Genomic DNA, 27949 nt, shown 5'->3' with positions numbered 1-27949 from the left:
CTTGTGCACTTCCCTTTATTATATTGGACTTGTCTTCATGTTTCAACTTCACGGTCGGCGTGTTGTTCTCCACAATACAACCTCACTACACAATACAACCTTGGGTCTAGTTTACCTTCTGTTGTTCGTCTCATCCCTACTTAACTTTCCCATTTGTTCGATGAATACAACCACTCGCTAGCCACTCAGACCCACAACACCTCTGACCAACTTGTGCCCTTAATTAAATGACACTTGGGTTGACCTATCTTTAGGGTCACATGTCCTTGTTGAGCTATGCCCTCATGACTCTCATGTTAGCAAGCCCATATGCAAGAAAACTATAACTTTTGTTTTATGACATCCATCTTGGTGCTCTTGACCAACCTCCTCTTTTGTTATATTTTTTGTGATATCTTCTTTGCAAATATTCGGATGGATATGTCGCTCTTGTTTTTTAGCATCACCAAGGTGTCTAGAGTATGTGCTTGGTGCATGGATGAGACAATTGTGTCGCTTGGCGCGCTAGGACCTTGGTGCGTGACACTTAATCTCCCTAATAATAACATCAAATGATTGAATGCATACTTTTTGCTCCAATTTTGATGAAGAAATTAGGATAAGGACAACTAGAATATTGGTTCCACTAGGTTACTATAATCATACCCATTATTGGTCATTTCATGAATCATATATCCTGATCATAATGACCATTTATTTTCCATTTTAATTTTATTTGATAATCAATAACCAATTTTTCATGCAACATTAAATGTGTTATTATATGAGATCATGCATAAATTGGCATCAAATTTCTTATAATATACATATTATTTTATATAACAGATACTATTATAGAATAAGTTAATTAGTGTTTATTATTAGCTAATATTTTTTTCATTGAATAGATTATTTTTTTCCAAAATGTATGTTTAGTTTTATTAATAAACAACAAAAAAATTAAAAACATAATTAAAGAAAGATAAATTTTGAAAAAATAAATGCATATCATCACCTTCGATATATATATCCCAAAAAAAAGGATATCCTTACCATGCACCCTATACATATCTTCAACATAAAAGCTTACTTTGATACCAAATTTACATGGCCGGTATATGGATCATAATTGTATATTCATTTGAGAAAGTATGAAGGCTTTAAAGTTCTGTACATTCACAGTACTTTTCCAAGGAAAACTACTATCTTGTTCGGTGTGATAATGAATATAACCAAACATTAATTTGTATAAATTTGGGTATAATTTAATTTATATATCGAATAAAAGTTTTCATTACAATTTAGCAAATAATTCATGAAATAATGTGATTTTTTTGTTTAAAATGTATTTTTGAATGTATAAATGCATTCAACACCCTGAAAAATCTTCTTGGGCACTCAAATTCTATAGATTAAACAACTTAAACATAAAATTTTAAAAATTTATGTGGGATTTTGATTAAAATTAACCAAAAAGATGCCATTTTGTGTATCAGTTAGACTATGCCTATATATTTGTGTGAATTTTTTTTTTTAAATGGTTATATAAAATTTATATAAATAGATATTAGAAAAATATTTTCATATTAAAGATAGTGAAAATAATAAAAAATAATTAAGAGACAAGTAGGGATTATTTATTACATAGAGGCTTAAATATTTTATGTTATAGTCTTTGTTTACTATAATTTGAGGAAGCAATTCTTAGTAAAATCACAATTTTTTTATATTAAAAATGTATCTTTGAATGTATAAAAAGATTGAACATTTCAAAAAACTCTTTAAACATTTATGTTACATACACTCAACAACTCAATTTTACAAATCCACTAATTTTATCTTAATTTTAGATAAAATTAAACATAAAATATATCAAAAAAAGAAAACATAGAATGTATAGATTACACTGTTATTACTCCAAATTATTGAAAATAATGAACTTTACATCATTTACTTTTAATATATCATTTTTAGATCCTTTAAGCTCTATCATTTTTCTGATCCTATATGGTGTCTCGGGCATTGAGGAAGCTTGGGGTACCAAATTTATGGAAAATTCAATATCTTGAAAATCCTTAATTACCTGATGATCTTCAATGCTAGGTACCTTTTCCTTGGTTTCCTCTTCCATGCGAGATAAATTTGACACCATTTCCTAAACATTTTCTCCAATTTCATATATGATATTTCCCTAGAAAAAAACCTAGACTTAGAATCCATTACACTTGTCATTCTTTCCCATCTTCATCAAGGCAAGTGAATGCCCTATTATAGAAATATAGGATGAAATATTGCTTTTCTAACCAATCTATACCGATTAGGTAGTCATATCAGATTAATGGTATGCTATTAAAAATTTCCTATGCGCACAAACCATTCATGTCAACCTGACATTGTTTCACAAGTTCCATAATCTTTCACTTAACTCTTCTAGCTAATTAAACCAACAAAGTCTTATTGTTCTTGTTTTTCTTCAAACAAAATATTTCAAGAATATTATGATTAATATAATTATGATTATCTTTGAAATAAATTAAATGGGAATGAGATAATTATTTATCATACCTTCGAATCCCATCATGTGATTTGGGTAATTATCCTAAATATTGTCTAATGTTGTACAAATTTTATGAATGCTTCTTCCCATGTCCTCCACCATATTATCTTCTTTAATAATATGTCTAATCCTCGTTGTATGTCCTTTGTGAGGGCATTCCTTTTACATGTGTTCTCATTCACAACCCCAACATTTGATGGGTTGAAGAATTAACTTTTTTCCCAATGAATCAACTCCATTTGGTTCATTTTAGGTTATTTGAGTTTGATGATTTTCTTGAGAACTAATCCTAAAATGTGAATTTTCATATCCTTTATTCCTTTGCTCCACCTTGGCCTTCCTCTTGTCATCCCAACTTTTCTAAAAGGCTGGTTTATTTTTATTTTTCTCATAAAGGTACTATTCCTTCCTCATAGGTTCATCCAAAGTGTTGGGCTCACTGGACTCAAGCATAACTTCTTCATATTGACTTTAATTTCCAGTTGTAATATGTAATTATAAAGATCTCTACAAGTTGTTTCATTTAGTGTCTTGGGATTTTTCTACCCAAAAATGTCATTAAGAGTTTCAAAAGTTGTGCAAGTGAATGTCCCAAAAAATAAAATTCTAAAATATTATGGACTCTGATGCCATAGTACGCTCAATCAGCTAAAACCACTTACAACTCTATTATGTAACTATTATTAATTATATGGAATGCATTTATGCACTCCCCCCATCAAATGGAAAGTGAATGCAGATATATATACCCTTCAGTTCTCATTGGATATGAATTGAGTTTGCATTCCTTTCCTTAGATAGTTGGCACCCATGCAAGTCAATTTCTCTATATTTCAATCACCACTTGGGCTCCATGGTTCATGTGGTGCATCACAAATTTTTTCCAAGATCTGATGGTCCCACTTCATTTTCCACCTTTCCAAATGGAATTCTTTTATTGGCTACAATGATATACAAGGTCCATTCCACTTCTTCCCACAATGTCTGACTTGCACATTTGCAAATTGGACACTTGATCAACAAGTGGATCAACAACCCACAATTCATATTGAGTGGAAACATGCATGATTTTTTTATGAAAAATTGCATTTCTTATGGATTAAATGGCCATGATTGAATCAATCTGATGGTGTAGGTCCATATCGAGTGGAAACATGTGTGGGTGTTAATAGAAAGGCACATTCCTAATGAATCAAATGGGTAGGATTAACTTGATTTGAAATTCCAAATCCATATTTGGTTGAAACACACAAGATATTTAATTTTACTTGCACTCGGTATGTATCTAGTGGTTTACATCCTAGTAGATCAATTATGGAGATCACTATTAGGTTTGGAATTTCATGGAACTTATTTTCTACTTGTGCACTTGATACATCTAATGGTTGATCTTCATCATAATTAATGGTTCATATCAATATCATATCAAAAGATGTGATGGGGTTTAACAACCCATTGACTTTTGATGGAATTAATTCATGATATCTATCTTCCACTTTTATTCCTCCACATGCCAACACAAGTTCCTCTTAGCATTGCCACCTCACAATCGATGTCATTATAAAAAAAATTATCAAAACTCTAAAATTTCATACATTTAAAAAAAATGCCAATAAGGATTCTTTTTGAACTTCCATATGCATGAAATTACCATCTCCAATTTTGTGATTAACCGTCCATTCATTGGATCCAACTCATTAATCATTGATTTGATTTTATACCTATATATTTATTAATCCTAGTTGATTTCTTCCTTTAAATTTCATCTAAAATTGAGAATTTCACCCCATTTTGAAACTCCTCTTCCATGGTCAACTTTTTAATTTAGTCCTAATAATTCCGCTGCTAAAGTGACATATATATATGCCTCGAGAAACTTATCTTCTGTATACTATCTACCCACTGCTCATCTCTCATCAAATATTTGAGAACATGCCCATTTCCTCTTCGTAAGAGTAAGATACTAGTTTTCTTCTAAGGGGCATGATTCCTTATTTAGAGGTTAGAATGGGGTATATAAGTAATAAATGGGAAGATCTTAAATATAACAATCCACTCATGCAATCAAAATGCTAGTATAGGCATCCAAATCATCATAGAATTGGTAGAAATATGCATATAGAATTATAGGGGAAAATTGGGTAAATTTGCCATCTTCAAAATGCCATAATTTTCAAACCATAACTCAAATTTGGGAAAATGAGTAGTCAATGGAGATATTGAGAAGATAATAGTTTATTTATCAACCTATATTTTTTTAGTAGCATAAATTTCCCTAAAAATAAAATAAGGTCATTGGTACCCTTAAAGAGAAAAAGTGGCAAAAGTAGTATATTCAGAGTATTGTAACCTTTAGCATAGAAATCAAAATGAAGCATGGGTATACTCAGTGGAAAACCAAGTTAGAGGAGATTATTTTTAAAGAATCATAAGCTGGTATATTGCATCCATAATCATTATGAATTGAGATGATGAATTACCTATATATTAGTTGATGAAATACTTAACAATATGCATAATTCAAATAGCAATTGTTACACATATTTTTCTAGAATTAGAGGCACATAAACAAAATATATATTTCAAAAATATAGACTAGAGAGATTGAGGATACATAAGTTCTTATTGTTGGGTATGTTTTATATTCTTTGCATGACTTATATACATCACGAACAAAGGGGGGTCCCAGGGGGGTTGTTTAACCTACCTTGGTTGGGGGGTATGCAGAGTTGCGACAACCTCTTTACACAAGGTCCAGGGTATTACCCTGAAGGAATTGTTTCGGTAATTTTTTCATATTTTTTTGACATTTTTTGGTCCACAATATTTCTAAAAGCAATTTTGAGATGCATGGTGGTTTCCCCCATGGTTTTGTAGTTTCTATTATGGAGCTACAATTGGAATGGGAATTCATATACCCTATAGGATGTATATTGCATTGTAATATTGTAAGAAAAACATAATGAAATAAAAATATTTTGGTTTTCCTAGGTTTTTGTTTCTAGGATAAAATCACAATGTAAATGTGTGTGTTAGATTATGTCTTTTTTGTTTTTATTAAGAATTTGTTTGCAATGATTAATTGTACATGGTTAAAAATTACACTTATAACCATGGAGATGAAATCAAAGGGATAAATATTAGCCAAAGGAATGTAGAAAAAGTTTCTAAAGGTCATTGGTGTAAGGTGGAACCTGTAGTGTTGGATAAGACAACGAAGAGCTTATGAAAGGAAGTGAAAAGTTGTAGAGTGGATAACGAAAGCTAGAGTGGCGCATGTGATTAGTGGAAGGGAGCTTAATATAAATTCCATGAAGATGGAGGCCATCATGAAGTGTTGGTGCTTACAAAGGTCTCTAAAGTTAGTGATTTCATTAGTGTAGCACACTTCCTACAGAAGTTCATAGCTTCATTTTGAGCAGTACCTAAGGCACTCCACACCATAAGATTGAGTGGAATAATTTTAAGTGGGGGAAGATTAATTAGAAGTCCTATAAATAACTAAGAAACAAAATCATTCAAACACTAGTTCTCATATTAACATACCTATAGAAACCCTTCGAAGTCGATATGGATGAATGTGGGTATGACATGGGAGTAGTCTTGATGCAAGGAGGAAGGCTCAGATGCTATCATTGTGAAGTATTTACTGGGGCAGTTCTAAACTACCCTACATGTGATAAGGAGCTCTATTCCCTAGTACAATATTTCAAAAAGTGGAAAAACTATTAGATTGGAAAGGAGGTAATCATACACATCCTTTTGTAGGCCCATAGTAAGCTACAACATACCATATACTACAAGTATAAAGTACAAGAAGGGTAACACAAACAAGTTTGATGATATGATTTAAAGGACACCCACATAAAATATTATAGCATTGAAACTCTAATGCATATGGAGCCTCTCACCCATGATGCATACATAGAGGCATACATAGAAGATGAGGAATTCAAGGAGGTTTTTCAATAACTAGATTCATGTAGAAGATGGTGATTGTAAGGTTGACTATCATCTCCAAAATGGGTTTCTCTACAAGTTGGACAAGCTTTATGTTCCTAATGGTGAGCAACTATAGTTAATATGAGAGGCCTAGACCTGGAAGGTTGTAGGGAATTTTGGTGTTGGGAAGATAAATTCCAACTTAAAGAGGTATATGTATTGGTTTAGAATGTAAGAATATGTAGCAAGGTATATAAGAGGAATTATACTTTGGTGTGCTAGTAAGCCCAGTAACAAGAAGGAAGGCCTATACCATCCCTTACTCATACTCTCTCATCCTTGGAAAATAATTTCCATGGATTTTGTGAGAATTTAAACAAAAACTAGGAAGGAAATGACATTATGGGAATTTTGAGGTCTAAAATGAGTCATTCAAGGAAAATAATAAAATAGTAGTTAAAATAATAAAATAAGAGATGAATTTTTAAAGAGAAATAAAGGAAACTATTTTTTATTTTTTTATTTTCTACTTATCTCCTTATAATTTTAGTCAAATGTCAAACATAAACACCCGTTGGATGTAGAAATTCAATTCCAGATCCATTGAGTACCTGCTTTGTATACTTCTGAGTAGACCCGCATCAAAAAAATGAAAATACCTGAAAGAATTGTGTTGATCAAACTTTAATCATGTATTTTCAATATTTTTGATGTGGTCTACTCAAAAGTATGTAAAGTGGGTACTTGTTGCATGTGGAATTTGTTTCTTTACCCCTACAAATGACATCATGGTTATCTTGAATCCTATTGGTCCTTTTATAGTTAATTTTTCTTTTGTTTTGAGGCCCAATTGTTACCTAAAATTTCCCCTAAAGCTAGCTATTTATGGTAGTTGAAAATTTGAACAAGATGTGCACTCACATGCCATGTAAAAAGACCACTAAAGGGAAAGAAGCAACAAATTTATCATTTGAGCAAGTTTGGCTATGATTCAAGATACCATGGAGCACTATCTTATGTTTAGGATACCATGGAGCATTCCTGCACTATTTGGAGCTTTCCAATTCTTACTTGAGACAATGTTTGGTCTCATCTCTCTTCTACACTATCTTTGGAGCTTCATTGATACAATGAAAGAGTTTGACTATTACCGACACTTCGCCTATTACTAATCAGATTCCACTTGAGCAGCTAGTCCTTTGGCTTGATCCCAATGTTGGTACCGTAGAGTCTTATAAACCCCTACATTTATTGGTTTTATGATGGACCAACTTTCCCCATTCAAATATTTATTATGTGAACCTAGCCACCTCTTTCCAATGAAACATGAGATGAGTAAAATCATGTGACAGGATATGTATAGCAAATATGTATAGGCCACTTCAAGAAATATTTAGAGTGGGTTACATTAGAAATGGATTTCTATGATGAGCACTTTAGGTTGATGAGGGATGGAATCATTGCTCAAGCCCATTAAATGCTTCACCATTGGATGTTTGCCCTTTGAATTCCCTTGGAAGAGTTTAAAGTTGGGTCTCATATATTGCATATTAATATTAACCACTTGATTACCCAATTAGATAAGGTATGTCAGTTGTTTCGGCTTAAATAGATTGAGACTGAGGAGCATGTCATATTACATTTCCCCATTTCTTATGAGATTTGTGGGACATTTTTTTTACTATTCATGGGAATATAGACCATTTGAAATTTCTTCCAATACTCAATCCAATGATGTTTATCCATTTGCATGTAGTAGACCATCAGACTTCATGCCTACATTATCTAGGATCCTCGTCAACCAATTCTTGTCCAATGGATTACATCCTTATTTTCAATGCTACCATTAGTAAAGGGCACTAGGAGATAAAATGACAACAAACATTTCCTCAAAATCCATATTGGTTTAAAAATACGGGACCATTCCCATTTCCCAAATACATAAAATATATCCCTTGCCAAAATATATCCAAAATACTTGGATTTGTAGAATATATCCCTTACTAGCAGGAAGACAATATCACCTATACACAAACAACAAGTTAATTTTCAACAATAATGTGTCAAAGGGTCTATATATTCCCTAACTCTCCCTTATAGAACCATTCTATTTTTATTTTTATTTGTTCATCCTTGAGTGTTAGCAGAGATAGATCTAGATCTACTGGATCATCACCTAGTCCCTAGCTCATTTTTGTTGCGGCCCACAATTAGAGTCGATGGTTTTCCATGTTTTGAAATATGAAAATAACATTTATGCTTTGATATTGTTCTTTGTATAAGGGACATTTGGTACTCTTATTTATGTCAACATCATTATTCTCAACAACACCATTGACCTACTCTTGGGGTCATTTATTGGACTTTAATATAATTACCTTACCTTATATTATCTTATCTATTGACTTAATGCATGGAGTTGCCCCACTGTCTAAGACTCCCTACAGAATGAGAAAATCAGAGCTAAAATAATTGCAAATGTAGCTAATTTTTTTTAAAGAAGGGGTACATATGCCCATGTGTTTTAGCTTGGGGTACCCCAATTATTTTTGTGAAGAATAAACATGGAATTATTAGGTTTTTTATTGAATTTATACAACTAGAAAAGGTCACTATAAAGAACAAGTACCCCATGACAAGCGTTGAAGAACCTTTTGATCAACTAAAAGGAGCAAGTATATTTTCTAGGATTTACTGAGGTCAGATTACCATCAATTGAAAACAATATAGTAAGATACTAACAAGACTACTTTTCAAATATGGTCATTATGAGTTTCTATTGATTCTATTTGGCTTGAAAAATGAACTAGCTATTTTTACGTACCCGGTGAATGGAGTGTGTAGAGATTACTAGGATAGGTTTTTTATTATCTTTTTGGAAGATGTTCCTAGTTGTTCCCATATAGGGGAGGAACATGAATAACATTTGAGGATTGTGCTATAAGTATTGAGGAAATACTTGTTGTATGCTAAGCTACAAAACTGCACTTTCTATGAGAATAAAATCTATTATTTAGGCCACATTATCTCAGAGGAGAGAATAAAAATGGATCCAACGAAAGATTAAGAAAACCAAAGAATGGACAACACTAAAGAATATTTTATAAGACTGCTTATGGCTCCATATAGTTCATATAGGAGATTCATTAAAGGAATATCCAAGATCCGAAACCCAATTACCTCATTGCAAAAGAAATGAAAAAATATTAAATGGAATTAAAAGTGTGAGGATAACCAATTTACATGTTTTATATCTTTTTTATCCAAATGATGATTTTATAGTGTGCATAGATGCTTTTGAGGAAGGATTGAATGGAGTCATTGTGAAAAATGTGCAAGTTATTTGATGTCAATGAAGGAAGCCTAAAAAAATGAATCAAATTATTGTACTCATGACTTGGAGCTTGTAGCTATTGCCCACACATTGAAAATATGGAGGAGTTATCTCATGGGCAGAAAATTTGAGTTGAGGATAGACCATAGTAGCCCAAATTATTTGTTTTTACAACCAATTGTTAAATGCAAGACAAAATATATGGTTAAAATTCCTCAATGAGTATGACCGTGACATCAAGTAGATAAAAGGAAAGGAGAATAATGTGGTTCATGCACTTAATAGGATCATGCACAAAATGTATGCTATAGTGATGACCATGTACAACTCATATTTAAAGGGCATAATTTTATATGTTGTAATAGCATACCAACATTATCTATAACTCAAAGAAAGATTATATCGAGCTAATTTATAGAAAAATATAAATACTAGAGGTTGGAAAAGGATGTGATCCTCTTATACAAGAACAAAGCTTATGTTCCCATTTCCTAGAAGTTGAAAAAATTAGTGTTCAAGAAAATGCATAATGTTCCATAGTCTATACATCTAGGGTACTAGAGGAAAATTGTAGCAATAAGAAGCTTATGTCATAATTTGTAGAGGTTGGGAAACTTAGTATTGAAGGAAATGCACAATTTTCCATACACATAACATCCAAGGTACCAGAAGACAATCATATCTTGTAATGAAGAAATATATGGTTGATTATATATATATATCTAATATATATATATATATATATATATATATATATATATATATATATATATATATATATATATATATATAGATATATATATATATATATATATATATATATATATATATATATATATATATATATATATATATATATATATATATGCATGGAATATCAAAAGGGAAACACTAGGAAGGGAAATCCATTAGGATTAGTACAACCATTTTTCATTCAAGAACGGAAATGAGAAGTATTTAGTATATATTTCATCAACAAGTTGCCAAGGATAATAAGGAAAAATGATTATATCATGGTAGAGGTGGATAAACTTACAAAGGATGAAAATTTTATTCTAGTTAAAATAACTAATAAGGTAGCAAACATTGCAAATTTCCAGGCTACATGGTGTACCTAAAGTAATAGTGTTGGATAGAGATTTGAAGTCCACTTCTAATTTTTGGAGGGGATTGCTTCAAGGATTTGGGACAAATCTAAATTTTAGCTAACACGTAATCTAGAGTTAGATAAACAAAAGAGAGGACCAACTAGATAATTGAAGATATTTTAAGAATGTATGGCTCAAACAAAACTTCAATGTGTGAATATTATCTACATCTCGTTTATTTTTCTACAACAATGGATATCATGAACCATTGAAAATGATCCCATTTAAAGTCTTATATGGTTGAAGATGCAACACACTGGTGATGTAAGAAATCCTAGTAGATACACTTGTTAGTTGGTAAAAATTGTTAAGAGGAATAGAAGAGAAAATGATAAAAATTAGCTAGATTTTAAAGGCCACATAAGACAGATGTAAAAGCTATGCTAATAAAAGTAGGGCACATAGAGAAGTTAAAGTGGGAAAGCATGTATGTATGAAAGTAAAGGCTAAGAGAATCTCATTGAAATTGGGAATCTTATGAAAGTTGGAAACAAGATATTGTAGTCCATTAAAAGTCCTAGAGAGGATAGAATCTATTGCACATATGCTTAGATTTCCTATATCCATGAGAATTCATAATGTGTTTCATGTGTTCATTTATTGAGGAAGTACGTGACTAATCCTAACGATGTGATTGTTCAAAATATGATCTAGGTGGAGCATGAATGGGACTTTCAAGTAGAGCTAGCACACATCTTGGACTATAATGTTAATGTACCTAGGGATAGATTCAAAGCCCTAGTAAAGGTCTAGTGGACCTACTATGGTCCTAAAGATGTCACATGGGAACATGAGGAGGCTATTCAAGATGAGTACTCATATATTTTTGCATATTTTGGAGAAATATAAGTGTACATCCATACATAGATGAATAAAGACTCCATTTTGGGTTTAGTTGCATTTCTTATGACCATAACACTCATAATTCCTATCTATCTCACGCTAGAGCCTGAAAAGAGAAATGGGATAACATAATGGATCTTTATGCTTAGAAGGGGATACATTTTCTTGGGTCATGTAGGATGAAGGGGAATGATATATTACTACTTGTAAATGATACAAGAGTAATAAACTATGAACTTATTAAGTATTATGATGTAAAATATTGTATATGTATACATGTATACTACTATGGTGTTGTGCACTAAGGATAGTATGAAATTAAGCGGAAATAGAAATGTAATATGTAACACCATATATTTTTATCCCAAAATTAGCAATGTAAAATTGTATACATCATGAATGGTTGATGACCAAGAAATGCAATATGTAAGCATTTTATACTAAAAATTACAAAATGAAACACACCATTAACTATAAAATAGTCATATGGTGCTATATTTCCACAAGAGAGGGGGCATGAAAAGGGGGTATCCATGGGGAAATCCACATGCCTATAATTCCAAGTAATTTTCATATCTTAATTTTCATTGCCATGTAGTTCTCATTTGACCTATTAAATGCAATCATTGAATGCATGTGTGAGGTTGGTAGAAGGGTCATCTCAGTGAGTTATTAAGGCATTCAAGTAAGTACACTCTTTTAAGTGGTGGGTGGGTTGATAGTACAATCATCCTTTTAGAGATTAATAGAGTTGCTACCATGGAAGGAGAAAAGGAAATTCAACTGGAATAAGGAGAATTTTTTTACAACGACATGTATGGAATAATCCAAGAAGAAAAAATGAAGAGAGGAGAGATTTTAGTGTTAGGAAAAGTGGGAAGTCACGATCATATGCTTATGATACCTTTTAGTAGATGGTAATTATGCTAGTAGCTAGGTTTTTCTACCTATGAGGATTTTCCATTGAGATATTTAACCAAGATCTTGCATAAACATTATTATAAGAACTCCCATAGTAACTAGTTTTCCTAGAGATCAAATTTGAGAAATTCTCAACTTGTTTTGTGCTAGAACCTTAGAGGGGATGGAGATCATTTGAGGGACTATGGTTTAGAGAAGGAAATCTCATCCATTGGTTTTTGCAAGTCGATGGGGAATAGAGCTAGGTGGTTGGATTATTTTAGGATTAATGTCACTATTGTTTTACTAGTTAATGGGCTTGGTGACTAGACAATACATACCCATAAGATATTTCCCATCCTTATGAACTCATAGTCTTAGATCAATGATGACTTGTACTCGAGAATTGGAGAAAAACATTCTATGGTTGGGTGGAATATCCATCTTCCATATTTCATCATCTGAATTCATTTCAGGGATAAATGTGCATCGTTATGTATGAATTAAAGTTTGAATGTTATGTTGCATTGCCTCAAGCATGTGCTCAATTGATATTCTATATGGTTAAATGTCATTGTGCATGTGTTTAATTCTTTTGCATACATGATTTTGAGATTTACTATTAGTTTCGTGAATATTTCTAGTATTCTACATGTAAATAATTAGAAAAAAAATGGTATTATGGGTTTCTTTTAGTAGTAACACAGCCTAACAAGGGAGTTAAGTGCATTACAACTGCTAATTTTTTTACTAAGAATTCAAAAATATTATAGAATGATGGTGAATATGGAAAATGGTTTCCTTTTCCATAATGTAATGGCACCATTAATCCAAGGCCTAAATGAACATATTATTTGTTATTGTTAGTGTTGTACTTTACCTTACCATCTGTCAAAGTCTCAAAATGATAATCCATTAAGTGGCCTTCCCATCTTAATATGGTTGTAATGGCATATTATGATGCAACAATATCTATCTCAAATGAATATTCAAAATTTTGAATGTGTAGAATTGAAACACAATTTTGTTTTGATTTCTAAAAAATCTTTGTTCATTTCTTTTGTCCAAGAACACATAGGTTAATTCAGTCCTCAGGCAGTAGCTCAATTGGAACATGCCTTGATCATGAAGTGTTATGTACTAGGAGATTCAAGGTTCAAATCCCCCTAACTTACCTATGTCTATTGAAAGGGCATATGCAGGCACCTAAAGGTTATATTTGTAGTGGTCATAATAAACCTTATGTCGTGTGAGTATGAAATTGGCTTAGTTATCAATTCCTATAGTCACAAAAAGAAAGAAATAACACATAGGTTGGTGGGAGAGATAATGGAGAGGGAGCAAATATGTAATAAGGAATAAAATAATGATAAAAAGTACCCCATGAAAAAATTTCAATGTAGCAACAATACAGGGGATTGTCTAGTTTAGGAGTGCTTTGAATTTGGCGTGATTGACACATATCACAATATGATTAATAATAAATCTTAGTTGATAATGGAGGTTTAGACAAAATAAAACACCCCATGCTTAATTTTCAATTTCTGGGTTCAAAGTAGCTATAGCATCAAGAACACATATTGTACATGCTCATCCCATATTTGGCCAAAAATGAGAATGACATTAGGATAAACTACAATGTAACATTCAAGATGCAGATGGAAGATATCATTAATGAGTTGCAGGAATGTATCAAAAGGATTGGTTAGGCCAACTAACATCACAAAACATTCATTCAAGCCAAGCTTAGTTTGGAAGGAATTTTTCCAAGTGTCACTAGAGTTCATTTGAACTTCATGATAGAATATTGTTAAGTTTATCTTGATAAAATATTTTAACCTTTAAGGTGGTCCACGAAATCATTAATCCAGGGTAGTGGATAGTAATATTTTACAATGAACTTATTAAGAGTGCAATAATTTGTGACAAGGTGCTACGCTTACATCTCTTTCTTAGGAATAATGAAGGTAGGTGGGAAATAAGGTTGGATATGGTTTGACTCAAGCAAGCCCTAAATCAAGCATTCAACCTTGTCAGTTGCAAGGGAAGATAACCAATAGGTAGGGGTGATCAAAAGGGAGGACCTAGGATTTGTGTCAATGCAATGCTACATAGAATAGATGGGAGGAAACCCCTTGAGAATATTCAATCAACTAGAAAACTTCGCAAGCAATGGTTGCATGTTGGTTGGAGATGGAATGAAAAGTACTATTGAATTTAGCTTGATGGAGCAAAAATAGTGAGGTTTATTTTCTAAAACTAATTTGACACACTACAACATGTTGAAAAGGAGTAGAGGATGCACTATAGAAGAATTGTCATCATAGGTTTTACAATTTTCATGAAGTTCATAAGTATTATGATGAGCATAGTATTTGTTTTTATGTGAATTTTGATAAGGTATCCCCAAAAGTAAATGAGAATAATCAAGGGGTGTCATATCACATTAAACTATGACATGAAAGAAAAAATAACAAAGGTAATGGTACAATGTTCATCTACCAACAAGGAAGGCACATCATTATTAACTCATTCTAGGTGATCAGGGGAGGGATAAGTTTTATGGGAACATCAGGAGAGGTGAAAAATTAGTGGGAAATGAGATTCTTTTAATTTCCATATTGAGAATAAAAATGGAAATCTAATCCTATTTTAGTGGCTATGGGTAAATAAAAGTTCATGAGTAGAGTGAGAGTAATTAGAAGTCATCAAGGATAATCTTGGGTCAAGAGAGATATAGTTTTAAAGATAGATGATATCACAATTAGGATGGGATCAGAGATAGGGGTGCCTTGGATGGGGTTGTTGATTATTGGTTAACATATAAGGACTTGCTGGTTGTTTTTTATTGAGGCAACCAATATTCTACAAAAGAATGAGATTGTGTCTTATGGTGTTGACACGACAAGATACAATCGGATGTGGGGAAGAAGTAGGGGGACTAGAAGAAGGATAACTCATGTGGAGTGAAAGAGTGAAGGATACTAAGATGAAGAGAAAGATTAAGGAAATGGAGCCACTTTTCTAATTTATGTTACACATCCAAAGCATGGATAAATGCTCATCTAGCACATTACTCTCAAATAAGAAAATTTAATCTCTAATAACAATGAATAGGCCAAAATTAAACTTTAGAATGGTTACTACTTCAACCTTAGTTTTTGTAGATGTATCCATTACTTGGTTAATATGTCAGTCTATTATTAAAATAACTAACCATAGCTTGTTAATGTTGTAACGAGTACCTCATTAATTACTATAGGTACTTGGGAGGATATAACCTAGTATAGATAGCCTAACAAAAGCTGTCCCAAGTCATGATCTAATCGTATGTCGATCCTATAAACCCATTGAAATTAATTTCAATATACAGTTCAAAAGTATCCAAGAACATTTAACACTAATCCAACGTAACAAATTTTATTTAAAACTTAGCAAGTTCTGATTCCATAAATTTTGTCATGTTGAAGCGAGCATTATACATAGTGAGACTATGAGCTTGGTGAATCAAACACTTTTCCTTGCATGAGGCCACCATACTTAGGGAGAGAGATGAGTGTCCCAACTAGAATTTGGGACACTAAACCACACATTAAGAGTATGACCTCTTTGAAAACTAGAAGTAGCTCAAGTGTGAGGTAGGAATGAGATGACTCAATGTATTTTGGAGACAAATAATGGTGGATGGCCATGGAGTCTCAATCATGGATTGGATGGGCCTATAGAGAGTGTTTAATGACACCAAGTGCAAGTAAACACCTCAAAAGAGAAGTTAGAGTGATATGGTAAGAACGTTCTATGTGGGCATGAAAAACTAGATCAGAAAACAAAAATTCCTATGGTGCAGGAGTAAACCTTTAACAATCCCAACAATTGATTAAAGATAAGAAAATGTGCTTGAGGTTTCGAAGCAACCCTGAAACAATTCAAGCAATTAGATAAAGACAAATTTTAGCTATGCAAATGGGGGGGGGGAAGAAGAAACCATAATTCAATGGAAAATGTGGCCTTGATCCAAGGATTCAATACGAAATGATGAGATGCAATACCAACCAATAGAGAAACATAAGCACATACAAAAAATCAAAAGAAAATAAGTGGTTTAAAACATATTTCTTATTCTTTATTTCTCGAGCAATATCTTTATATAATTTTAAAAGGAATCAATTTAATATTTATTTGACATAATGCCTAATTTTAATTACTCAATATTCATGTATAAATAAAAATAACATGGTGCTCAAAATTCTTCTTGCATTTACTAAATTACACTACCTAGTAATATGCATTAATCATGTTTACTAAATATGACATATCAATAAATCAATTAAAATAATAATAAACTAGATAACATAAATTGATATTTTCTTGAAAATATTCTCTTTCTTACTTCATAAGACTTCCTAAAATCAATTAATAAACTAAATGCTATTAAAAAAAAAAAAAAACTAAGCAATATAGATAACATTTTTTTTAACTTTCCCCGGATGCGGGTGTAATTACTGCGTGTTAAACATAATGCATGCAAAAGAGTCAACTGTCCACACACTTGGATGGATCCAGCAGTTTATAGAATGTGAAATTAAGGCTCTCGTCACAACATTTATGGTTCATTCGATTCGAGATCTTCACACAAGTGATTTAATCATGGCGTGCTCTCTGATGTTTGCAGCGGACATCTGCAGTACGGTTTTCCTCTGCTCGTTATGCTTTCTGCACCCCTGCGCGGCTCAGGGTGTATGGAAGCCCCTCTGGTTTCTTAACCTGGTTCATTCTGCCTGTGTCTGGTCTATTGATTTGGTTTATTCCGCCTGTGTCTGGTCTACTCACTGGGTTTATTCTGCCTGTGCCTGGTTTCTTAACCTGGTCTATTCCACCTGTGGCGAGTCTAGTAATTTGGTTTATCACGCAGGTGTCTGGTCCATTAACTGGGTTCATTCCGCCTGTGTCTGGTCGCCTTCCCCCCAGCTTCGGTCTTCCTATTTACCCAAGCTGCCTGCGCACCCTGCAATGGCTCGTCGACGCGGCGTCCCTCGGCGTGGAAGCAATTCTGGTTCTCGTGGAGTTTCTCGGGGTCGTGGTGGCTCTGCCCCTCAAAGCATCACTCCTTTAGCCTCTGCCTCTCCATCCTCTCCGCCCTCTGATCATTCTCGGCCCTCTCTGAATAGTTCCTTTCAAACTACCCGGTTCAAGTTCAGAAGTAGGCTCAATAAGCCTCTAATCTTAGCCAGTATCACTGTTATCTTCTCGGAGGAGGAAGATGAGCTTATGAGCTCGGATGACACCTCCAGGGCTCAGTCTCAGTCTCAGGATACGAGCGACTTTCAGGGTGACATGGCTGGAGTAGTCCTCAATGACACTTCCATGCAGCATGAGGATGGCCTTCAGGAAGACCCTCAACCCCAGCCAGCTTCACCTCAAGAGCAAATTCTTGCTTGTGAACCAGCGTGCCTTTCTGGAAGCGTTCTGAATCTTGTTATTCCTCCAGAAGGCAGTATGATGGGAGCTGAAGACAATCAAATGGTGACCTGGATTGGCTCCCCCAACCAGGCAAACGTGGACGCGACAGGCTCTCCTCCGCATGTTTAAAGACTTCTGGCTCAAATGCCATGACAGAAATCCCTCTTCTGATTTCTGGTACTCATGTTATGTTTCCATGGTTCTTTATGTGCATGTCTCCGGCTTCTTTTGATATCAGCATGAAATACTACACTCTTCAGGTCAAAAGTCTGGTTTTGGGTCTTTTTTGTAATAGTAGTTTTAAAGGATAGTATTTTTGTAAGTGATCAGCTACCTCTGAAGCTTAGATCACCTATAGGACAGTCTAGCTTTTTGTCTCTCAAGCTCACTACATTTCTCGCTTCTAAAACTCTCAATTTTGTAAAAGGAATGAAGCTTGCTATCTACAAAAGTCTTTTTGGCGATGGGTATGCTACGGCCCCCTCAGAGGTTTAATCCTCTCTGTAAATATTTTTTATCTTTTTAAGAAAATAGTCTTTATCCAAAAAACAAAAAAAAAAAAACATTTTTTTAACTTTACTTCCATACTTCATAATGCTTAATAAAATCCATTTCACCTTCTGTAAATCTACACCCCCAAAGTAATATCAAGGAACACTCATTTTTTCATGGTGGAGAATTTGAATGATTAATATCATAAGTATTCTTATCTTGAAGTTCATTTTCTTAATGGAAAAACGATGACCTAAGTTCTGGCGATTACGGTTAGGGTTCTGCTCTGTGCTCAGACGGCATAGACTGCTCGGTGCAGACAACCAACAAGGACCTGACTTCCTGCGCAGGCTTTTCAAAACAAAGGAGGAAAAGGGCGCAGGACACATGGGCGACCCCCAGGGGGGGGCTTCTGCAACCTCCCCCAGCGTACACGAAGTACAGCACCACAATGAGAGATCAATCCGGTTTGGATCAATCCATGAGAACGACATCAATCCAGAAATCTTGCGCCAGAATGAGCGCAAAGGAAAAGAGCATCTGAAAGATAAGGTAAATGGAGAGAATGTGAAGCCAACCCCAACAGAGGGTACTCAGAGGGTCTCTTCAACCACATGCAAACCAATAGCTACAGATCGACCCAGAATCGAACTACCGGGGGAAATAATAGAAGCACGAATCCAATACATGACGGACCATGCACTCATTGGGAAGTTCATAGGGTTTTGGCCGACGGAGAAAGCCCTCTACAGTTGGATTGCAGCGAAGTGGAAACCTAAGGGAGATGTGACTCTGCAGTTAGGCCCAAAAGGATTCTTCACAGCAATCTTTTTCTGCCTGGAAGACAAATACAGAATCCTGGTTGAGGGTCCTTATTTCTTCAACTCAGCGGGCCTATACCTGCGGGATTGGGGTCCCAGATTCAACCCAGATCAGGAGGATCTTACATGGGCACCAGTCTGGATAAGACTTTATGGATTACCAGATGAATACTGGGATGAGAACATTCTAAAAAACATAGGAAATGGCTTAGGGGAATATATAAGGACTGCTGAAGAAACAAAACTCCGAAGATTCACATCCTACGCCCGCTTATGCGTCTTCATGCGCCTAGACAAAGCCCTGCCGGAATCGGTAAGTCTCTCTCACCGTGATTATGAGTGGATCCAGCCTTTAGACTATGAACATGTTCCGTTTCGCTGCCGTAAATGTCATGCCATAGGGCATTTATTTAGAGATTGCCCCCTGAATGTTCAAGATAAAGCCCCCTCACCCTCTGATTCGCAGCCCAATGATGGCTTCACCAAAGCCCCAACTCGCAAGAGAGCGCATAAAAAACCACCCACAGGGAAGAAACCCAAATCGAATACAGCCCCGGATCATGCAGTCAGGAACAGCTTTGGAATCCTGGCTAATATCTCGGACGAGCATATTACCTCCCCTCCTCCAAGTTCTGACCACCCCTCTTCCTCTTCACAGCCACCTCCCGAGGCCCATCCATCCAAAACCCCTCCCTCTAAAGATCCCCCAGCCCTCATCTTGGAGAGCAAAGAGAAGCAACAGGACAAAGATAACGAAATGGAGGTTGATGGATCCTCTGGCCCCGCCCAGGATCCAGATATTCCCACGGAAGAAGACAATCAGGTGCAACAAATGGAGGAAGAGCCGGAAAGTATAGATCTATATGGTTTAGACATTCTCGAACTAGAAGCAGCATGCAAGAGAAAAGCATATGAAAGCATCCCAGAACTACAGCTGGACAAACTGGAAATGGTCATTTCCAGGGCCTATTATCAAAATCAGCTTGGCATCCAGCCAGGAAGTCACTGGGATCTCAGCCAAACCCCAAAAGATTCCAAAAAAAGGGGAAGAAGAATAGACCTCCAAAGAACAATAGCGCTCGGGAAGATTCTGGTAGACTCCGGTAAGTATGCTAAGCTTACGAAGTACTACAAGCCCTCCCCCAATAGTGAATCATGAAGCTCATTTCATGGAACCTCAGGGGGCTCAACGGCCCAAGAAAACTCAGAATGCTTAAAAATATGATAAAAATGGAAAAGCCACAAATTTGTTTTTTCCAAGAAAGAAAATGTAATAGCACAACTTTAGAAAGAATCTTCTCCAAAGCATGGCTAGGATGTCAATCAGTTGTTGTAGATGCATCGGGCGCTTCAGAGGGATTAGTCATTGCATGGAACTCTCAAGCACTCACCCTGTCAGACTTCCATGCTTCACACAATCTCATACAGGCTACCTTCCACATAGTAGGCACAAATATTCATGGGAATCTCTCGAATGTTTACTTCCCTCAGGAAGCAAAGGAAAAGATTGCTCTCCTCCACACCTTAGAAGTCCTTAACGCCAATCGAAGGCACCCTCTGTGGATTGCGGGAGGGGACTTTAACATGATCACAAAATTAGAGGAGAAGATTGGCGGCAGAAACAAGCTGGAGCAGGAAAACACCTACTTCAAAAACTTTATTCAGAATGCATCCTTGATAGACTTACAGTTTTGCAATGGTACTTTTACGTGGAGTAATCGTAGAGCAGGCCCTCATCAAATAGCCTCCAAGCTGGATCGCTTCCTCATATCAGATAACTCGATCCACTTAGGGGGGGATTTCTCAGTGGCCATTCTACCTCACTCTGGCTCTGATCATTGGCCGGTTGCCCTTCAATGGCAACGTCCAGGCAACAAAACGCGAAGACCCTTCCGCTTTGAGGAGTTTTGGTTCACTCATCCCTCTCTCAGAGACTTCGTCAACTCCACATGGACCTCCTTCCGCCCTCAAGAAGGATCCAAAATGTTTCAGTTTCAACAGAAACTCAAACATCTAAAGCTCTGTCTCAAGAGATGGAACAGAGAGACCTTTGGAAACATATTCAAGGCGCAAAATGATCTTCAAAAAGCCCTGGAGGAACTGCAAAGAGAAATAAGTACATGCGGGCATACCGAGAGAACCCTCGAACAGGAACAGAGCATCCACAATCAGCTTGAAGAAAGAAGAAAGCAGGAGGAGATATACTGGAAACAGAAATCAAGAATCAGATGGCTCAAAGAGGGAGAAAGAAATACCAAATTTTTCCACAGAACAACAGTGCAACGCAGAATGGGCAACAATATCCCTTACATTCAAAAACCAGGAGGAGAAAAGGTGGAGCAACATGAGGAAATTGAGAAGACACTCCTCGAACACTTTAAGCAGGTCCACCAAGAACCTGACATCAACAGACATCCGGCAATTGAAAGAATTACCTGCAATATACCAAAATTAATCACAGAGGAGCATAATGAACTCCTCCTTAGCCCAATTCAAATGCAGGAAGTGGACAATGCAATGACTCAGCTTAAAGATGGAAAAGCTCCCGGCCCGGATGGTTTTACCACTACTTTCTTTCACAGGTTCTGGGACTTGATAAAGCTGGAAGTCTGGGAGGTGGTGGAGGAGTCGAGAGTTGCGCATTGGCTGCTTCCCTCGCTCAACACCACCTTCATAGCCCTGATTCCAAAAGAAGAGGATGCGCTCAAACCGGACAAATTCCGGCCAATAGCACTATGCAATGTTATATACAAGGTCATCTCTAAAGTCATCGCAAATAGGCTAAAGCCCCTCCTGCCCATGCTCATCTCGCTGGAACAATCAGGTTATGTGGAAGGAAGATAGATTTTAGACGGAATCATCCACACGCATGAAATTACCCACACTCTCAAGCATTCAAAGCAGGCAGGTATGCTCCTTAAACTGGATCTTTCCAAGGCTTTCGACAAACTTAGTTGGAATTATATTCAGCAAATGTTATCTGCTTTTGGATTCAGCCCCACTTGGGTTCGCTGGGTTATGAGCCTTATCTCCTCTACTAGCTTCTCCATCCTAGTAAATGGGATCCCCTCTCGCCCTTTCTCCCCCTCCCGAGGTATCAGGCAAGGTGACCCACTCTCCCCCTTCCTCTTTGTTTTGATGGCTGAGGGCCTGGGACGTCACATTAAGAATGCCCTCCACACGCACCAGCTTAAGGGTATCTCCATTCACCACCTGCCAGCTACCTCCCATCAGCAATTTGTTGATGACACGATGCTGTTTGGGTACCCATCTGTTCAAGAAGCCTCTATTTTCAAAGCAGTGCTCACTGATTTTTCAGAAGCCTCAGGGACCAGCATCAACTGCTCCAAATCACAGATTTTCTTCTTCAACACTCCCCCGGTAGTCAAGTCGGCCATAGTCCGCATCCTGGGATTCCCCATGGCCACCCTCCCCTCTAAGTATCTTGGAGCTCCCCTCACTACCTCAGCCATCACTCACTCCTCTTGGCGCAATTTAATTGAAAAACTTGAATCTCGTCTCAATCAATGGACTCACAGAACCTTGAACCTTGTCAGCCGGGCGATTCTTATTAAAGCCATTCTTCAAGCTATGCCGTTGTACCTTTTCTCCATCCTGGCAGCGCCAAAATGGGTCCTAAAAAGACTAAGGAAAATTCAGAGAGATTTCCTTTGGGGGAGCAATGCAACCAATCGCAAGTGGGCTCTGGTAAAATGGAGCACAGTATGCAAGCCAAAGGGAAAGGGAGGAATTGGACTAAGGGATCCGGAGCACAGCAATGCCATCATGGGAGCCAAGATCTGGTGGCAATGGCTCACCAATGCAGGCAAGCCGTGGGTCACTTTATGGACAGCAAAATATGCTAACCAGCGACCCCAGGAAGAGCTTATTAGATTGGAACCCAGTGACAAAGGTTCGTTAATATGGAATGCTGCCAAGGAACATTATAAGATGATCCAGCAGCACAGTTTCTGGGAGGTAAGAAATGGCAATAATGCTAGATTCTGGACGGACGCATGGAATCAAATGCCCACCCTCAGCAATGCTCTGAACCAGCCTCTACATAATATGGAGGAGGAAACACAGCAAGTCAAAATCAGGCAATTTTGGACCCAGGAAGTGGAGAAAGGATACCGAACCTGGAAACCAGGCAACCAAATCCTCACAAATGATAACCGCCAGACATCCACAGCTTTGGAAACGGAGCTCAGCAAAAGAAAAATCAGGTGTGACGAAAGGGAAGATATCCTAAGATGGGGCTATCTACCAAAAGGAGCGTTCACCACGTCTGAAGCATATAAAATAATTTGCAATGACTCGGCACCTCAGGACCCGATCTGGGGCCAAATATGGAACTCAGGCTCTTGGCCCAAGATCTGCCACTTTCTCTGGTTGGTAGGGCATCAGAGAATCCTTACTTGGGACAAGCTCCGAAGAAGAAATTTCCACGGACCCTCCATCTGCTTCAACTGCTGTGCCCATGAGGAAACGCTCCAACATTTGTTGGACTCTTGTCCTCTCGCCAACCAGCTATGGGAGAAAGCAAGCTTTCGATGCCAAAAGAGATGCAGACTTGAAGATGAAATTACGAATTCCATACGACAGTGGCAAAAGGACCCGTATAAGAGCAACATCCTCAATCATCTTTGGCGATTGATTCCTGGGCTAATCCTATGGAGTATATGGAAGGAGCGAAACAAACGCATTTTCAAAAACCAACGCTCTTCGATGGACAATATCTGGCATATGCTTTGCAAAAACATCCAAGAAACTATGATGCTAAGACCCTGGAAGGAGGAGGATTGGCCTTCCCTAGCCAATGAGAAAGCTATCATGGACAATTGGCAGATCAGATGCACCAACAGCACGCACCAGCAGAACCCCCCTGCAGCCAGCAATGATAAACAAGTCGAATGGAAGCCTCCGCCAAAGCACACTTTCAAACTCAACTTTGATGGAGCCTCAAAGGGGAATCCTGGGTTAGCAGGCTTTGGGGGAATAATCAGGAATCATGAAGGGACTCCCATGACACTCTACTATGGAAGCATTGGTTGGGACACCAACAACTCAGCTGAATTGGAAGGGTTATGGCAGGGTCTCCAGCTTGCTGGGGAGCTCAACCTCTACCCTCTGGAGGTTGAAGGAGACTCCCAAATCCTCATCAATATGGCCAAAAAAATCCTAAATGGATCGCAAGCCAAAAAAATAGCAACCAGCTGGAGGTTAGAGGCACGTCTGGAGGCAATAGAACAGAAGCTTCACAGCAACAGAGCTATCACCTTTACTCATACAAAGAGGGAGGGTAATAAGATAGCGGACTTCATGGCCAATGTTGGAGTGGGAGGTAATCACTCTCTAATCACAGGACAACTGAATACTATATTACCGCATGAGGAAGCCCAAGAATGCTCTCGACTGGTCCAAAAGGAGGAAACTCCCCCAGATGCGGGTGATTAAGGCGATGGGACGGGAGTTGGGAGCTGGCCACATGCCGTCCCTCAGGCATCACGTGGCACCCCATGCGCGCAGATGGATAGGACATACCAGGTTTAAGACGAAGGGACCTGGGATAGTTAATGCCCGGAGAGTGCACTCGATCCAGAGCAAAGCAGCAGTAATGGAGGATGGGATCCCGAGCAAGGTAGGTGAGGATGAGGAGAATAAAACTGGACTGGAGCAGGGAATGTGGGTCGTGTTGCATTCGGCTGGCCTCTCTATCATCGAAGCGGTCCCTTCTCAGACGGACGGGTCCATTACGAGGCTGGTTCTTGCAATTGATAGTCTGGTTCACTTGGCAGTTTGCTGGAAGTCTCATTCCACTATGGTGAGACCCCGACAGCGGATGCTGAGCCGTCGAGGCTCATCGAGAGGAGGGGGTTCGCGCAGACCTGAAAGGGATGATGCTGGGCATTGCTGCCACTGCAATCTAGCAACTCCATTGGAGCCATTCCCCTACACTCAGGCCAACACATGGATGCCGGGGCTTCTAGCTCGGCCACCTTGCCAGCTTTTGCCTGCACCATCTTCAATTTCACCAGCTCAACGATAAACCCAAGAATCAATGCGCATGTTTCCATTCTGTTCATTGAGAATCCTCCTGAGGCGGATGACCCCATTGAAGCTCGGGAGCAAGGGATGCAGGACTACCCTGGGGAAGCAGAGCAGGCTCCAACAGCTGAGTTGGAGTAGGAAGAAAAGGGCTGGGTTACCATCGAGGAAAAATCCAAGCATTCCCAGAATGCTCCAAACGCGGTCATTGGGGAAGAGGAAGCGACCTCTCCTACTGAAGGTGAGCCGGATTACTACGGGTGGTGCCCAATTGTGGAAGAGCAACCGGATGAGCCGAATGATTAACCGCGCCAGCGCTCATGCTTCACCAGGTCGCTCCAGGTCTAGTCACCGTTTTCTGGTTTGTTGTCTGTTCAGTCAATGTTTTTCGAGATGTTATAGCTATTGAGTTTTTTTTGTGTTAATGACAAGAGCAGTTACTGTTTCCCCTGCGCGGGAAGACTTGGTTAGCTCCGTTTTGTCTAAGGCCCCTGCGCGGGCCACCGTCTATGGGCAGTCTTGGAATTTCAGTTCACTACCCCTGCGAGGGCTTGCTATGGGGGACTATGTCTTGGTTTTTGTCAATCTTAGTTTTTGTTACTGTCTGGTGCCCTTTGAGGGCAAGAGCATATTGGTTTCACGTGATGTAATTTTGAACTCTGTACATATTTAATAGATTAGCCTTTTTACCAAGAAAAAAAAAAGTTCATTTTCTTAATGTTTTAATTTATCTCCATTGATTTATTAAGGTCTTATTAACTTGTTACTCAAAACTTCATTAATGATTGGGCGAAACGTAGCTGGTGATTTTGATATTGAATTGTATGTGCCTTCTTCGTAAATTTTCCATCTATCAACACTATCGTGTATATATTCGTTAAATACAAACGGGAGATCAAATCTAAATCTAAGAAAGTAAAACTCTCCTTGGTTGATTAAAGAGCTTAACATCACAAAATTTGAGCTCGGTACTGATACATGTCAAATTGGGTGGCTGACTTTGAAAGCCTTAGCCATTGCACCCGTCAAATAGAGGTGTAGTTAGATTTTGGAAATAATGAAAAAATTAATATTTATTCTTCCGTTAAAAATCGTAAAACACAATTACTCCATAAGAAAAAGAAATAAAAAAGGTGAGGAGATTTGGAATTTTAAAAGACAATGAAAGTAATCAAACTTTAAAAGATTATTGAAGTAATTAAATATTTAGAATTTCTAACCTATTAAACATGTTAATTTGAATGAGTATTTTTTATTGAAATATATTGAAATTTCTTTTTAATATCTATTTAAATTATTACCCTCTGAATATTATAATTATATATAGAGAGGTATGGGAATGAAAAACACAAAATAAAATTAGTATATTTAGAATTTGAAATATTCTAATAAGAATGAAATATTATAAATTTAATTTTCTCTTACATATGTCTACGACTTCTATAATACTAGTCTTTTGTATTTAGATGTTAGACCTCCACCATGTTACTATAATACTAGTCTTTTGTATTTAGATGTTAGACGTCCACCATGTTACTTTTAATATGACAATTTGTCTTTTGGATCTGAGCCAAAACTCTTGGTAACTCATAACGGCTGACTCGCTAAGCCACTAGTTGGTTTTGTTCTTACGATTTGGAGCTCTTTAGAGTGGCATTGCCATTGATCACCAGGAGAAGACCAGGAATCAAAATGCAAGAATAGACTTGACTCGATTTTGGATGTATTTCTTGAAGGTGAAGAAGGCACTGGAGGCTTACATCATAGCTCAAGCGGGCCTTGAATCAATCAGCGTGGCGGGTACAGACTTGCATGAGATGCTACTTTCTCTTGGACAACGAAGATGGCTCGATCCTAGCAAAGGTGTGGGAGTCGTCTGGCTAGATTCTTTGTACGCTTAGATGTCAAGGTCCCAAAATTTCAGGCTTGTCATGCGCTGACGATGAGATTACTACTGCAGATCTGGAGAATTTATCGATCTTGGTGAAATCAATCTTCGTGGGATTTTTTTGTTTCAAGGCTATGAACTAAGATCCTGTCTTCTCTTTTGTGATGAGGATATAGGAGAAGGTGTAAATTCCTCATGGATGTCAGATCATTCATGGTGGTCTGTAGTTTCACGAAAAAAAACCTCAGAGAATAAAACATAACCAAGGATGTCTTGATTCACATTGTAGCAAGAATTCGAGATGCAACTAATGGGGGTCAGGTGGGGAGCTGCATCCTCCTGATCCCTGCCTAAATCTTTTAAGGATGTTCTTAAACTGGCATCTACTTTGACAAACCATAAATATCTCTCTAACCTACATTAGTGGTGAAACAAAAAACTGAAACCCCTTCCCTCTAAGTGGATAAAATTGCATACTCATTCATAGTCGTAGATTATGAACAAAAACAATTATCTATCATTTCAATGGTTTTTGGC

General features: G+C 37.0%; 2 protein-coding genes across 4 annotated transcripts in view; one reads left to right on the top strand and one right to left on the bottom strand.

The window, feature by feature from the left end:
* LOC149227987 (uncharacterized) overlaps positions 1-27949 on the bottom strand; it is a 112389-nt gene that overhangs the window by 71985 nt on the left and 12455 nt on the right. The window lies entirely within an intron of this gene.
* Positions 18627-22320, top strand: LOC149227988 (uncharacterized). The gene is made up of 4 exons (XM_089380642.1): positions 18627-18630; positions 18933-20579; positions 20813-21592; positions 21938-22320. The coding sequence occupies exons 1-4, from the start codon at positions 18627-18629 to the stop codon at positions 22318-22320; spliced, it is 2814 nt and encodes a 937-aa protein (XP_089236768.1).

Source organism: Pinus tabuliformis, chromosome J, assembly GCF_031772625.1.
Source record: "Pinus tabuliformis cultivar Carrire ecotype Pingquan chromosome J, CPIR1, whole genome shotgun sequence".
NCBI lineage: Eukaryota > Viridiplantae > Streptophyta > Pinopsida > Pinales > Pinaceae > Pinus > Pinus tabuliformis.
Note: the sequence above shows the minus strand (reverse complement) of the source record. Positions and strands in the feature narration are given on the sequence as shown.